This window comes from Lissotriton helveticus, chromosome 11 (genome assembly GCF_964261635.1).
Source record: "Lissotriton helveticus chromosome 11, aLisHel1.1, whole genome shotgun sequence".
Taxonomy (NCBI): Eukaryota; Metazoa; Chordata; class Amphibia; order Caudata; family Salamandridae; genus Lissotriton; species Lissotriton helveticus.
The window spans coordinates 799,555,886-799,569,614 of NC_136072.1; the positions used below are offsets into that span (position 1 = coordinate 799,555,886).

General features: G+C 44.2%; 1 protein-coding gene across 1 annotated transcript in view; it reads left to right on the forward strand.

Moving 5' to 3' along the window:
- MRPS24 (mitochondrial ribosomal protein S24) overlaps positions 1-10,006 on the forward strand; it is a 69,333-nt gene extending 59,327 nt beyond the window's left edge. The window contains exon 4 of the mRNA XM_078666818.1: positions 8,660-10,006. Within this exon, the coding sequence (XP_078522944.1) occupies positions 8,660-8,943 (284 nt within the window). The 3' untranslated portion in view covers positions 8,944-10,006. The remainder of the gene's footprint in view (positions 1-8,659) is intronic.
- Positions 10,007-13,729: the final 3,723 nt, after the last annotated feature.

A 13,729-nucleotide genomic window follows, 5' to 3' on the forward strand; every position in this document is an offset into this window, starting at 1 on the left:
ACCATAGCGTCAGACAAGGAAGCCTCGGATCGGAACAGGCTGCGCACCATAGAATAAAACCCAGGTCGTGCTGCGAGGAACAGATGATGTAGTCCGGGTGCGGACAAAGGCACAGTACATTCAATATGGCGTCCCGCTTAGTTCCGGGTACCTGGCCAGGCCAAGAGCCCACCACCATTAGTGGGACGAGGTGCAGGCAAAAGACAAAACAAATAGCAGCACACTTGCCCGTAACGGCACAATTTCAGCCAGGTAAGCTAGTCCCAGCGTCAGCAACGCAGTGGGACTTAAGTGCCGGGTCCGCCGCCCCTCGGTAACCACCGATCGAGACCTCGCAGTCACCAAGTCCGGGAACGCGTGTCCGACGGCCGGCCTCAACAGTCACGCGAGGCCCCGGTCACCATGCCGATGCAGGCCGCCAACTGCGTCCAAGCGTTTCCTCCACTTGCCGGGGAGCAATTGCATCAGGATTTCAAAGCGGGTCGCCGGTGTGCGTCCGCGTCCGGAATCAGCCACCCCAGGTCAGGATATCTAGCAGGAGAGGCTCGACAGCGGAGACGGTCCCCGGAGCCGAGGGTCTACACGTCTGACCCGCGCGCCATCTTGGCTCCTCCCCAGGAATTCAGAGTTTTTATGTTGCTTTGCCTTTGTTCACATACTAATATGCACTACGGAATATGTTCTTTTAGATAATGGCTCGAGGTGTGTGAGTGATTAGAGCTATATCGCGCTATGTGCTACGTTCTTGCATACAGTGAACGGAAGCAATGTTATGCCCGCAGCATGGGGAAGTATATTTTTAACAGACAAGGGATGTCTTATAAAATTAGTGACTTGTTAAGAGATATATTCGGATATCACAATAATATTTATTTTGAGTGATTTAAAGACAGAACAATATGCAGAGAATATAGCAAGCACCAGCAATTTGTGACATGGGACAGTGTGGGATGCGCGAATTACCACCGTGCCAAGTTGTTTGATACCTTTGCAGTAGGTCAGAGCACCCGAACATCTTTGTTGCATGTGGATTATTAGCGATCAAGTTATCCATGTGTTATATTTCATATTTTGCATTCTGAGGCTTGTAGTTCAAAATCTGAAAAGCTAAACTACAAGCTAGAAAATATAAAGAGTAAAACGAAAATGTTTGATATTCCAGCTTCTAAGGCCTAATCTTTCGAATCAAAAAGCACAGGCTTGCTATAAACCTACATCCAGAAACCAGTCCTACAGTGAGCAATGGAAAACCTTTATATCCAGACATTTTACAGATACAATTCAAATCATGGAAATATCCGACTAAAGCAAAAGCAGTACAAATCTTTCAGGAACATCATCTTTTAAATAAAGGAGTATAGATTGTATTATTTTTTTTAATAGTTACAGTTTTTAAATGTGTCAGTGTGCTTTTTCTAGGTGTAGACTTGTGTTTATTTTCCTAAAAATTGCTTACTTTCGATTTTTGCAATGGATTTCGAAGTGAGCTTGTTAGCGTGCTCAAATGCAACTTCTCCCAGTTCTGAAAACTAAAGCACCCTCTCGGTGTCGGTCCCTGCAAAAGAATGAACTTCATCTGTGTCCCATCCTGTGCCGCGCCCCTCCCCCTCCTGTAGATCTGCAGGTGAATGCGTCATTTGTCTGTCTGAGGAGCAGGTGTGAATGGGTCACTGCCAGGGGCGCTCTGCATGACAAAGTGCCTGGGTCTTTACACTCCCAACTCCAGCCGAGCCCCTTCCTCCTTCTCGCCCAAGTTAATGTTTGCAGCTTTATATAGCGTGACCCGAAGGTACACGGACACTTTACATTTTTTAGGCACATGTCTGTAGGTGAATTGCAGACTTCTCAACGAAAGCACAGCACACCAGCATGACATCAAGGATGCTTCTACAGTTATGTCACCTTATTTTTGACTTACATTAAAAAACACGAACTTGCTTCGGAAGCAGATGTCCTACAAAAGTATTGCATCTCATTTCAAAGTGGAGACGGTTTTTCTAGAAGCAGTGGCAATATCAGTAACTCTGGCTTAAATAAATGAGTGTTGTACGGTTTCATGCACAAATGATGACTGCATGCCAAATGTGTTTTTTGGAGTGGGGCCTTTCCAGTAATTAAATATTGCCATTTGTCATAAACTAACCCTTTACTAGAGCACTCCACGAGCAGCATTTCTTTTAGTAAAACATATTTCCGTTTACTGCTCTTTTCACGTCAAATATTGTTCTGCCAGAAGTAAATCACTTATAATGCACTGAAAAGGATATGTGCACTGCCCAATGGGCAACCTAAAACATGGGCAACTGCATCTATGGATGGCTATCGACCTAAACACATGCTGTACATGTAACTGGACACAGTTTTCAATAAGCTTTCAAATCAAGTTTTGGAATTATAAAAGGCATGAAAAAAAACAAATGAGATGTATCCAACAGGACAGTCATTGAACTTGTGCTGTTCTCAAACTTTTAAAGAATTCTGCACATTTACAAGTATGGTGTTTAGGATGGTCAACTTTACATTTTATGTTGCAGGACACTTTGTATGTGTAGAGAGACGCTGTCTGAGCTGATACATCAGAAAATGTTTACTGGGCAGCATGGATTCTATGAGTCACATAGCTACTATGGTGCATTTTGAGGTTTTTATTCTAAATCCCCTCCTCTAAAGACATGTTAAAAAATATAATGCAGTCCAAGACTGAGTTTGTGTGTGATTATAATTCATAGTGTTTTTGAGTTCTAATTTCTTTAAAATCTTCTGAAGTAAGCATTGACTACTCGCTCCTGCAACCTTTTAGACAAGTTTAGAGAATGAACAACTAGTCTCCAAATGTATTGAAATAGTTGCAAGTTTTAAAAAAGTGGTGGTAAATTTCAGTATCTATCATGAATACTTCCCAGTAGTCACCTACAACCACGGGACCTCATCCATTTGGTACATTCTAATCATGGAACTAGGATTTTTGGCATCTATTTTCATCTTTAACCCCTTCCATGCTGCCGTCGGCCAATGGCCCAGGCACTTTGTCATGCAGAGCGCCCCTGGCAGTGACCCATTCACACCTGCTCCTCAGACAGACAAATGACGCATTCACCTGCAGATCTACAGGAGGGGGAGGGGCGCGGCACAGGATGGGACACAGATGAAGTTCATTCTTTTGCAGGGACCGACACCGAGAGGGTGCTTTAGTTTTCAGAACTGGGAGAAGTTGCATTTGAGCACGCTAACAAGCTCACTTCGAAATCCATTGCAAAAATCGAAAGTAAGCACTACATCGCTGGTGCTACCGTCAGCCAATGGCCGACGCGGCCCTGCCTGTTTAGAGGAAGTGCCGCACTTCCGCCAAATCGCAGGCGCAGTAAACGGGTTAGGGTAAGAGATCGCTGGTACCGAGTTTTTGAGATATTGCATAATATGGGATCATGGGTTAAACGGCAACTAAGATTCGGGGGCTTATTTACAAACCATGTGGGCCACTGGAGTGTACTTTTTTTTGATGCTCCAGTGGCGCAGAGTGCAAACCAATATCTACAGGGCCACACAATGCTACTCTGCATGGCTTTTAATGGCCTCTTAGATATGGTGTAAGGCAGCGCAGGTTGCTGCGTTGCCTCAACCTGTATCGGTGAGGGGTGCCTTGGGTGTTTTGGCGGCCGTTTTGACACATTTCAAAATTGACAACATAGCGTAAATCTGAGAATGCGTCAAACCATATGCCTCCCCAGGGTTGGCATAAAGAACAGGCCACATAGAAAGAGCAAAACACTTCCATTGATTGTTTTTGTGCAGGGAGGTATACCTTCTTGCACAAAAATAATAATTCTTACGCACAAACCCCCGCATTATGGTGTAAAGGTGCATGCATCGGCACAAGGCAGCCATTTGTGTGCCAGTGCAGTGAAAGAGTACAGGAATGCACCATATCTCCTATATACTGCACATTCATGGCCTTTTCTTTTGATGCAGGGCAGCACAGCAACAAGCCTTGCAGCACTGCCTTGCACCAAAAAGTTGTCAATGAGGCCCCTGGTATTTAATGTATGGCATACAGATATGTGAAGCTGTTTATTTAGGATATTATCCCTGGTTATACCATACATTTTATGGTTTGTATGTATTATCTGAATTTTAATAGTTTGAGTTATTTTATTTAGTATATCAGATTTGTTAATTTCATAATGTTATATCCTCGTGTAATGCGTAAATATATATGAAAATAGATGTTTCTAATAACATAATATCCAGAAAATGCTTGTATCGCACATAATGTTTTTAACAACATAAGATTGAATTTTTCTCTTGAACTTTTGTGGAGTTTTCAAAGCCTGGCATGCAGGTATGTGATTACTCCTTTCATTTGGTGGATGGGGGAATGTCCAACAGTAATGTAAAAGCTCCTTTTAGATATTCTGCTCTGACGTCTTATCATATTAGAGCAGCAGAATATGAAATCTCCTTTAACGAATATTTGCTCAGTTGGTCATTTCAAAGAGTTTGCAGGTGGCCTAATAATTTTGGTTATGGAGCCTAATGTGTACTTTTGTTATTAACTGACAGCTGACTACTGGGCCACCCTGCACATCAGGAAAGGCCTGCTGTCCCAGTGTCCTGTGAACGAGGTGCAATGTTCCCTTGGCAAAAATAATAATCGCTGGCTGTCATTAAAACAGTGGGTAGTTTTGAATCAAAAACTATACCATGGTGAATGATTTAGAACAAAAAAAGGTGTTTTTTAGAATACTTTAATACCCTCATTATGAGTGGCCCAATACATTCCAGCATGAGAAGTAACTCTTGCTGCATCCACTATTGGAATAATGGGGTTTATGGATAGCACCACACCCCAAAAATGTAGCTACAATACCTATGGCAACCCTGATTGAGTCACGTGGACATGGAATTCCAGTATGGAATTTTACCCTGTCTGATCATGAGTGGGCTGATGTTCCTACATCGCACTCGATTTCAGTGGCTGGTAATTCCACAAGAAAATAATTCACAAGGCTTTCTCATACCTCTTTGATGCAATACTAGAAACTCTCTTGTCATGGTTTTTCTGTCTTTCTTTTCCTCCGTCTTTCCACTTTGTTTGTTTTTCCCCCTCTTGCTATCAATAAATGTCTGATGTAGAAAAATAAGTGGCACTCTCCAAAAATTAGTATCCGTGGCACTCATTGGCAACTACTGGCTCAAATTAATAGAAATGTATGTATAGCACTGATCATAATAATACTTACCTTAAATGGAATTTCCATGCGTGGTAAAAGTATGCGTGGTAAATGCATATGCGTGGTAAATATTTGTGTTGGAAAGGCATGCGTAGTAAATGGCAGCTTTTTAATGTCAAACAACCGTGCTGCGTTGTGCTCGTGGAGAGAGCCGGTTACCAAGACTCAACAGCTGAGCCAACACGTGGTTCAGTTTAACAATATAGAACAAGTCTTTTCCGAGCACTCTAAATATCAAAAAGTACAGTCCTCCAGTATTGGTTTTCACGCTTGTGTCGTTTTCAATTTATTTTTTCTTCTTATTTCCACAGCGCAGCCAACACGTGTTTCGACAAGTCAATATTATGACATCAGACTTCCTCAGGGCTGCAATTAATAATAAACAAATTCTAATCCATGTATCATCATGATATACTCATAGTAAACTAGCTGAAAAGGGAAGAAAGGGAAACACCCTCACAATTACCTAGCGTGATCGTGACTAGGTACTGACCAACCCTGGCCCCTACACAAATATCCTACAATATTGAGTCAGTACTGTCGATGCCATTCGTGGGGTTACTAGTTGTTCTTGAGTTGTTTGTTATTACGATAGAGTGTAATGGTAGTAATTGCGAAGCCACTGCTGTGTATTCTATCATTGGAGCATGACCGCAATATCCTCTACTTAAGACCATGTTTTGATCTGACGCCGCCCAGCCTCCGGGATGTGGGCCATCTCTGGCCGTGTAGTACTGTTTCGTATTGCATATTATTATTGGTCGTCTATTGCTGGTGACAATGCCCTTATGCTCTATATCCTACTTTCTGTGCCTTCGCTTTAATAAAAAGATGTTAAAAAAAAAAAAAAAAACTATAACTCAGCCCCTTGCCATCCACTGCTAATTCCCCCATATATTAAATCACTCATGACCTGATTTGTGACATCATTGATAACATGACTGCAATATCTGAAATTACATAATTGATGACAAGACTGTGCATAGCGGGGATGCGAGATATAGTTTCCTTAGGGCACAAGTTGTATTTTCTTTTGATAACTACAACTGGTGAATTACAGCAGTTTTGTTTGTTTAAAACTATGATTATTTGGAGGAAAACATATAAATGTATTTAATCAGCTGAAACGCTTTATGGTGGCTAACTACCTAACTAAGCCCACTGGGATGCAATTTCATGAAATATTGAGTGATCAAAAACTTTATTTTTTCCAAATATTTGTAAAAACTGAGTGCCCTATCAGCGTGTGCAATCCTACAAATAGTGCTTACTTAAGGCACAGTTGGTTTGTGTTCCACACAGCATCTTTCACCTTCAGTGACTTCTGACCTGCTTGCAGGCCAGATCGCCTCCCCGACCACCACTCGGCTCCACCCGCTGACGCCGCGCTGCTGCCCCAGCGCGACTTCGTGCCGCGGAGACCGCTGCCACTGCTCCTTTTGCCTTCTTCAGTTGTTCGCTGGTCTGCTGTACTGTATTTTAACACAAATTCTGTCTTCCTTTCTGTCTTTTACTGTATCTCCCACCGCTCTTCTCCCCCCACCCCCCTTCTCTTGACCTCTGTATCCTTGCCTTCTGTATCCCTTCGGTTTTCACTGCCCCCTCTGTAGCTGTTGTCTGATTGTGCTGTACTGTATTTTAGCACAATCTCTGTCTTCCGCTTTGTTATTGACTGTATCGCCCGCCGCTCATCACCCCCCACTCCCCCCTCTTTGCCTTCTGTATCCCGGTTCCTTCACCGCCACCTCTTCCTGAGGCTACGCCGCCCCGCCTCCCAGCTGCTCCTCCCTCCCTCACCGCCAAATGGCAGCCGTCGCTCGGACGTGCGCAGCGGACGCGCCAAGGCCAAGCCCATCTGCCCCCGTCCGCGCCTGGACCATGCCCAGTGCCAGAACCCCTGGACCCCGAAGCCGCCACAACCTACGCCGACGACACCCAGCTGATCATATCCCTCACCGAAGACCGCCAAAGCCAACCTCCACAGAGGAATGAAGGCCGTCGCCGAATGGATGAGGAACAGCAGGCTGAAGCTGAACTCTGACAAGACGGAGGTCCTCCTCCTCGGCCCCACCCCCTCAGCCTGGGACGACTCCTGGTGGCCAACATCGCTAGAAACAGCCCCAGTACCCACCGACCACGCACGCAACCTGGGGGTCATCCTCGACCCCGCCCTCGCCATGACCAAGCAGGTCAACGCCGTCTCCGCTTCCTGCTATAACACCCTCCGAATGCTCCACAGGATCTTCAGATGGATCCCCTCCGACACGAGGAAAACAGTCACCCAGGCCCTCGTCACCAGCAGACTGGACTACGGGAACGCCCTCTACGCAGGAACAACAACCAAGCTCCTGAGACGGCTGCAACGCATCCAGAACGCCTCGGCACGACTGATCCTTGATGTCCCCCGACGCAGCCACATCACACCCCATCTGAGAGGCCTGCACTGGCTCCCCGTCAACAAGAGGATCACCTTCAAACTCCTCATCCACGCACACAAAGCCCTACACAACGCCGGACCAGCATACCTCAACGACCGACTCAGCTTCTACACCCCCACCCGCAGCTTCCGCTCTGCCAACCTCGCCACAGTTCCACGCATCCGGAAAACCACCGCCGGCGACATATCCTTCTCCTACCTCGCTGCCAAGACCTGGAACACTCTCCCTACCTGCCTACGACAGACCCAGGACCGACTGGCCTTCAGAAGACTTCTCAAGACCTGGCTTTTCGATCAGTAGCAGCTTGCCCCCCCAGCACTTGATACCCTCACGGGTATGTAGGCACGCTTTACAAATGTATGATTGATTGTATGATTGATTCAGTTGACCATAAGAATTGGTTGCATTTTTTTTATCTACTTCTCAATCCGCATTAATGCACCTTGTCCTTCATGGTCTTTTACAAGGCTAGTAGCCAGTGGTCTGTCAGCATAGGGTCTGCCATAAAGATAATCCTTCAAGAATAGAATGTTTATCAAAGCACATTTTGTAGACTTCTTTTAATTATTGCATCCATTACTGTTTGGTGTGGCCTTAGTGTGCAGCCATTTCCAAGAGATGTGAATTTCTACGTTTTCAAAGAAAAAATGCCTTCATGTATGCATGTGTTATATGTATAATACATATGTTAATGCAATTTAAAATGTAACTAAATAGCAAATCAAGTTAGATTAGAGTATTAGTAAAAAAAAGGTTACTGTGAAAAATGGCTATTCTTAACAGTTAATATTTACAGCAGTGTAAATCATGCTAATCTGTTGGACATAAAGTGACCCTCTTAGTCTTCACATTTCAGTTGATATTATGAATCTTCACAGGGCAAAAAATTCACATTTATCCCAAGCTGAATTTCCATTGAAAATATGTTGATACTTCTAAAATGAAATGAAGGTGCACATAAATTTAAGATTGTGTCCTTTTTTTTTTTAGGTAACCTCGATGGAGAAGGAGGAGCTGCTGAACGAACTGTTGAGGATGTTTTCATCCGCAGGTTCATATTTGGGACTTTTCATGGCTGCCTAGCCAACGAGATTGTAATAAAGCGTCGGGCCAATCTTATCCTCATCTGTCCGGTCTTTATTCAGAAAATACCACCTCAGAAGTTCTACTTCCTAATTGGATACACAGAGACACTGCTTTCCTACCTCTACAAGTGTCCAGTAAAAATGGAGGTGCAGACTGTGGATGAGAAAGTCATCTACAAGTATTTGTAAATACAGCTGTTTGTTTAGAAGCTGAAGTGTTGACGTGAAGTATGTTAATTTGAAATGCTTGATCATAGTGTATGGAAAACCCTTTTCAGAAGGTGTTTGTAAATACTCCCAGATTAAGTAAAATGGCTCATTGGTATTGCATCTTGTGTAATGCATTATAGGACATGGAAGAACTTACCCTACAAACTAAGTCGCTCGCCTTCAAGAATGCCCTTGAACACCTGGGATTTCAAGGTTCAGATACTGTTATGAACTTAGTTTATTTTCTTTTCATGATTAAGTGGTGATGCATTTGCCCTCCTTGGATGTCCTGACTTGGGAGCCAGCCTTATTTTTGTGTTGTGTGTTGCCAATGACAACTGGGAATCCTTTTTTGAAAGACACCATCAAGGTAACATTTTGCCTATGAAACGCTTTATTTTTTTAATATCATTGCATATAATTAGATGCATTCCCCAGGTAAGGTTCTACTGTGCCCAGACACATTCTGCCTTTAACCCCTTGGCCGCAGCGGTAATTCTGCAGCAGCGCTAGGGGTAGGGGGGCCGCGCGGTGCCACCATGCTCGTGACCCGGTGGCGCTGTGCTTGTGACGAAATGGTTCCGTCACGGCCCCGCCCGCCTAATAGAACGCTCAGCGCAGGCGCAAAATCAGCACCGTGTAGGCGCGGTGGCCGGGCCGTGACGGAACCATTCCTTCACCAGCACAGCACCACCGTGGCTCGTGACGGAATGGTTCCGTCACGAGCATGCAAGGGGTTAAAGTCACATTGTGCCGTCTGTTTGAATTGTGGAGTTAGATTTTTCACCTCACTGATTGTTGGATGACATATAAAGGAAATTGTTTCTTCCACTCAAAGTGGGAGCAGGACCTAAGCCCTTTTCTACCGGCACAAAAATATCTATGATGTTTTGGAACCCATGGTGAATTGTGGAAAGCAGCTGCATGCCACATGTCCATCTGCAACAGTTCAGCATTTACAGCTACACGAACAGCTTGATGAACTCCTCTTAAATGGAAACAATGAAAAGTAAAAAAAATAAATGATATTTATGGTACCAAAGAATAAGGAGTGTCACTCTTAGCGCTGTATACGCAATTTCTAAAGCTGTAAAGGGGGACAGTGATTGAAGAAAAGGTGAAAGGTTGATGCTGCGTAACAACAAAAGCTGTCCACTACTTTGCTGAACTTGTGTTTCGCTCCCCGCCACAGTGAACACAACTGTGAATAAAAATGTGTGTACCTTTGCCTTGCTTAGCTTGGGAAGTCATGTCTAAGGGCCAAGTCGATGGAGTTTCCTTTCCGCTGTATTGAAGGTCCGCCTGCCTCATTTAGAGTTGGGCCGACCTTCATTATGTCCGTGGCGGACAGTACTCAATCCCTGCTGCTGGCATACACCTCCGACTGCCCGACAGAGTAAGGGGCATCAAAGGTTTGGCAATTTGACCTACTTGAGTGGGCAGTTTCACTCTGCCATGCCAGGTAACACATTGTGGTAAGGGACAGTGAAAACTTGTGACCCCCACGCCATGGAAGAAAACCTCCATAGGGAGGGATGTTGTTGCTTTTTTGTTTTTTTAAAAGCGAAATCCCGCTTTGGGATTTTCTTTTTGAAAATAAAGAAATTGAACGTGTGCTGTATGGCTCCGTTATGTTGACTGAGCCGTAAGTCAGACTTTCAGTGCATTAATGGGAACCGCTGTGATAGTTTCTGCCAAATTTAAGAGTTGTGTTCTGGGCTGGTGAACATTTTACTTCATCACCATGACAGAGTAAAGTCCGTCTGCTGTAGTGTAAATCGGGATTTACACCCTCTGCTTATGTTTTCATCTGTCCTAGTTCCTAGATAACTATACTTAGCTTTGCGCTTTTTTTTTTTTTAGCAGACTTCTCTCACTTCGTACAATTTCGGCATAAAATCGATAGAAATAACAGAGAACACATTGACTTGTTTGAATATATTAGGTGTAAAATTAAAAAAAAGAAATTGGGACTCAAAAGTCTACCTGCATTTAAAGCTGGAAGCATATGAATTCCAGCTGATGAGTATCTTTAAACAATGTATTCTAAACAAAATTAAATGTAGTTGAGTATCAATGGTTCAACAAGAACCACCTAGGCCTACGGCTAAGGAGATGCCAAGACAATGGGAACGTTATACAGCTAGATCCCCAAGAAGATCTCGCACCCCTTCATGATGCCATAGACTCCATAGTGGAAGATCAGCTTTAGACAGGATATCTAGGCGACGTCAGCACTCTCAGTCAACATCAACACACATCACAGATTATTCCTCCATCAGATATTACTCTATGACCCTTTCAGACTCCCCACTGGCAAGCGTATCATCAATAGATGATCTTAATACTTTAATTAAAATATTAGTAAAAGGAACAAACAAATGTAACATTCCTAAAGCGGCGCGTACCACCTCTACATCAGGGATTTGTTTTTTTAAATTGTATCACAGGGCGTCATATAGACCTTTTTTGCCCTTAGTTTCAGGTCTCTTGGAATGTGCCATGCAATTATTCTTGCACCAGCTTCAATTCAGCAGCTCACATCTTTTCAAAGTGCATCGCAGTGGTAGCTACTCGTCTACACTTATATGGACGATTGGTTGATAAATGAATCATCTCCAGATCTAGTAAGGAAACCTTTCCATCTAGCAGCGACCATCTTCAAAATGCTGGTATTGAGAATAAACTTTCAAAAGATAAAAATTAACCCAGTGCAAAGGATTTACTACTTGGGCGCGACATTTGACACTATAATCACAAAAGTGAATCATTCAGTGGGAAGACTCAAATCTAATGGAAAAACAAAGGGGAGAGCAAGGGATAATGTTCACCTAGAAGTGAACGGAGAATAATACTCCTATTCCCCTGATCAAGGATTTAGTTAAACAAAGAGAGGAGTACCACCAGAAGTAAAACTGAAGGTTTCCTAATGGGGTGTTTTAGATGATAAAAAGGAAGGAATTCATCCTTTTGTATGAAACCCCTCACTCACCAACCTAGTGGTGACATGCTTCATCATCGGGGTCCACCCTGGTGGCCTAGCGTCACCAGGGTGTGCTTCAACACCTGAAATACAGTGGAGCAGGTTGTGAATGTAGGTGCAAAAAAAGAATGTTAAAAATTGTCCTGGTTTAACTTATAAAAAATGTGAATTTTTATTTTAAAGCAACTGGACAATATTAAAAGGAGAAAAGGGGCGAGATACTGAGAGGTAAGTTACGGCCAAAGTATCTCTATATGTGTATTGGTGTGTTGGTCAACATGTTTCTACCATAAGGGTAAGTACCCGGTATTCCTCAGGACCAAATACAAGGAGATGGACGGTATGGGCCCCCTAAAAGGCACACCCTGTCCTATGTCCTCGTGTACCTATTGCCAAAAAAACGCCAATGGTAAAGATGCTCAATTCAAATCGATGAGCATAGAAATTAAAAAGCAAAAGACTTCATTGTATGCTGTTAAATGCTTCGGCGGGCAGGGGGTAGTCTCATCATGCAATAGAACACATTAGTTTTCTGCTGATGCGTGCGGCCATTAACCTACTACTACCGTCCGCTGCTCGGCTAGTGACTCAAATCTATCCAACAGAAGTGTCACAGTCTGAAACAAACACTCCATCCAAAGGCACACCAGAGTTCCTCATTACTGCAATCAATGTCATCATGTGAATTTCTAACTCCGAATGCCAGACACTACAGGAGGCTTTTACAACAATGTCAGGAAGATTACTGGAACCAGAAATCAGGAAGCTAGGAGAACAAGGTGACATTATCTCAAGCTGCCCTCCAATCACTCCCTTGGTGGTGCCAAGCTACCAGCCTTGTTTTTGATCTGGTTACTCCTTAGCAAACTATAGTGACAGATGCTTCTCTTCTATCTTAGCTTATCTTAGGGGAGACTTATATAGTGCTCTGTCACCATAGGTTTCCTGGCGCTGGGTGGATCTAGGAGGGGTTGCTCATATGGTAATCTACAGACACAAAGAATATAGGCAGAGAGGGAGTAGTCCTATCACCTCAATCTGTTAGTTGAGTGCTGTCCATCTAACTCTGAAATAATTTTTTCCTTCGGTCAGAATACGTTAACTTCTTGTTCAGACAAATAATACAACTACTATGTATTATCTGAACAAACGGAGAGGAACACTTTTGAGACAACTGTCTCTTGAAGCTCAAAGCATTAGGAAATGGCTGCTAGCACGAAGCCTATTACATCGGTCCATGTACCTGGCATACGAAATGCTCAAGCGGATACTCTAAGTTGATTTATACATGAAACTTATGATTGTGGCAGGATCTGGCCCATGAACAAGGCGGCCTCTTGACTCTAGGGCTCTGCTGCACTGGGAAACCCCGGGAGGGCTCCTTGCCATGCCTGTCGTTCTTCTCCGGCAGAAGGGTCAGCACGGCATCCTGGACCCATCCCCAGGGCCCTAAGCGATCTTCCCTTTGTGGGTTACTGGCCAGTAGAAGCTGTAGAGGAAGCAGGAGTGGCGGAGACGGCTTTTGGAGGCACCACCCTTGTGGTGTGGCCACTCTGCAGCATAACTGAGGTGGTTCAAAAGACCGGGCATCTGGAGCACCGGGGCAGTGTCCTGTCTTCCTTCTCTTCACCCTGGACCTGGATTGGGGATGGACCGGGGTTCTGTATGGCGCCAGGAGGAGGCTTCCCAGATTGGGTGGTGCAGCCCAGCCCAGATAGAGAAGCCTAGGCCCTGGTTCTATGTGCTCTTCTCCTGATGACCAGTAATGAACGGGGCCCGCAA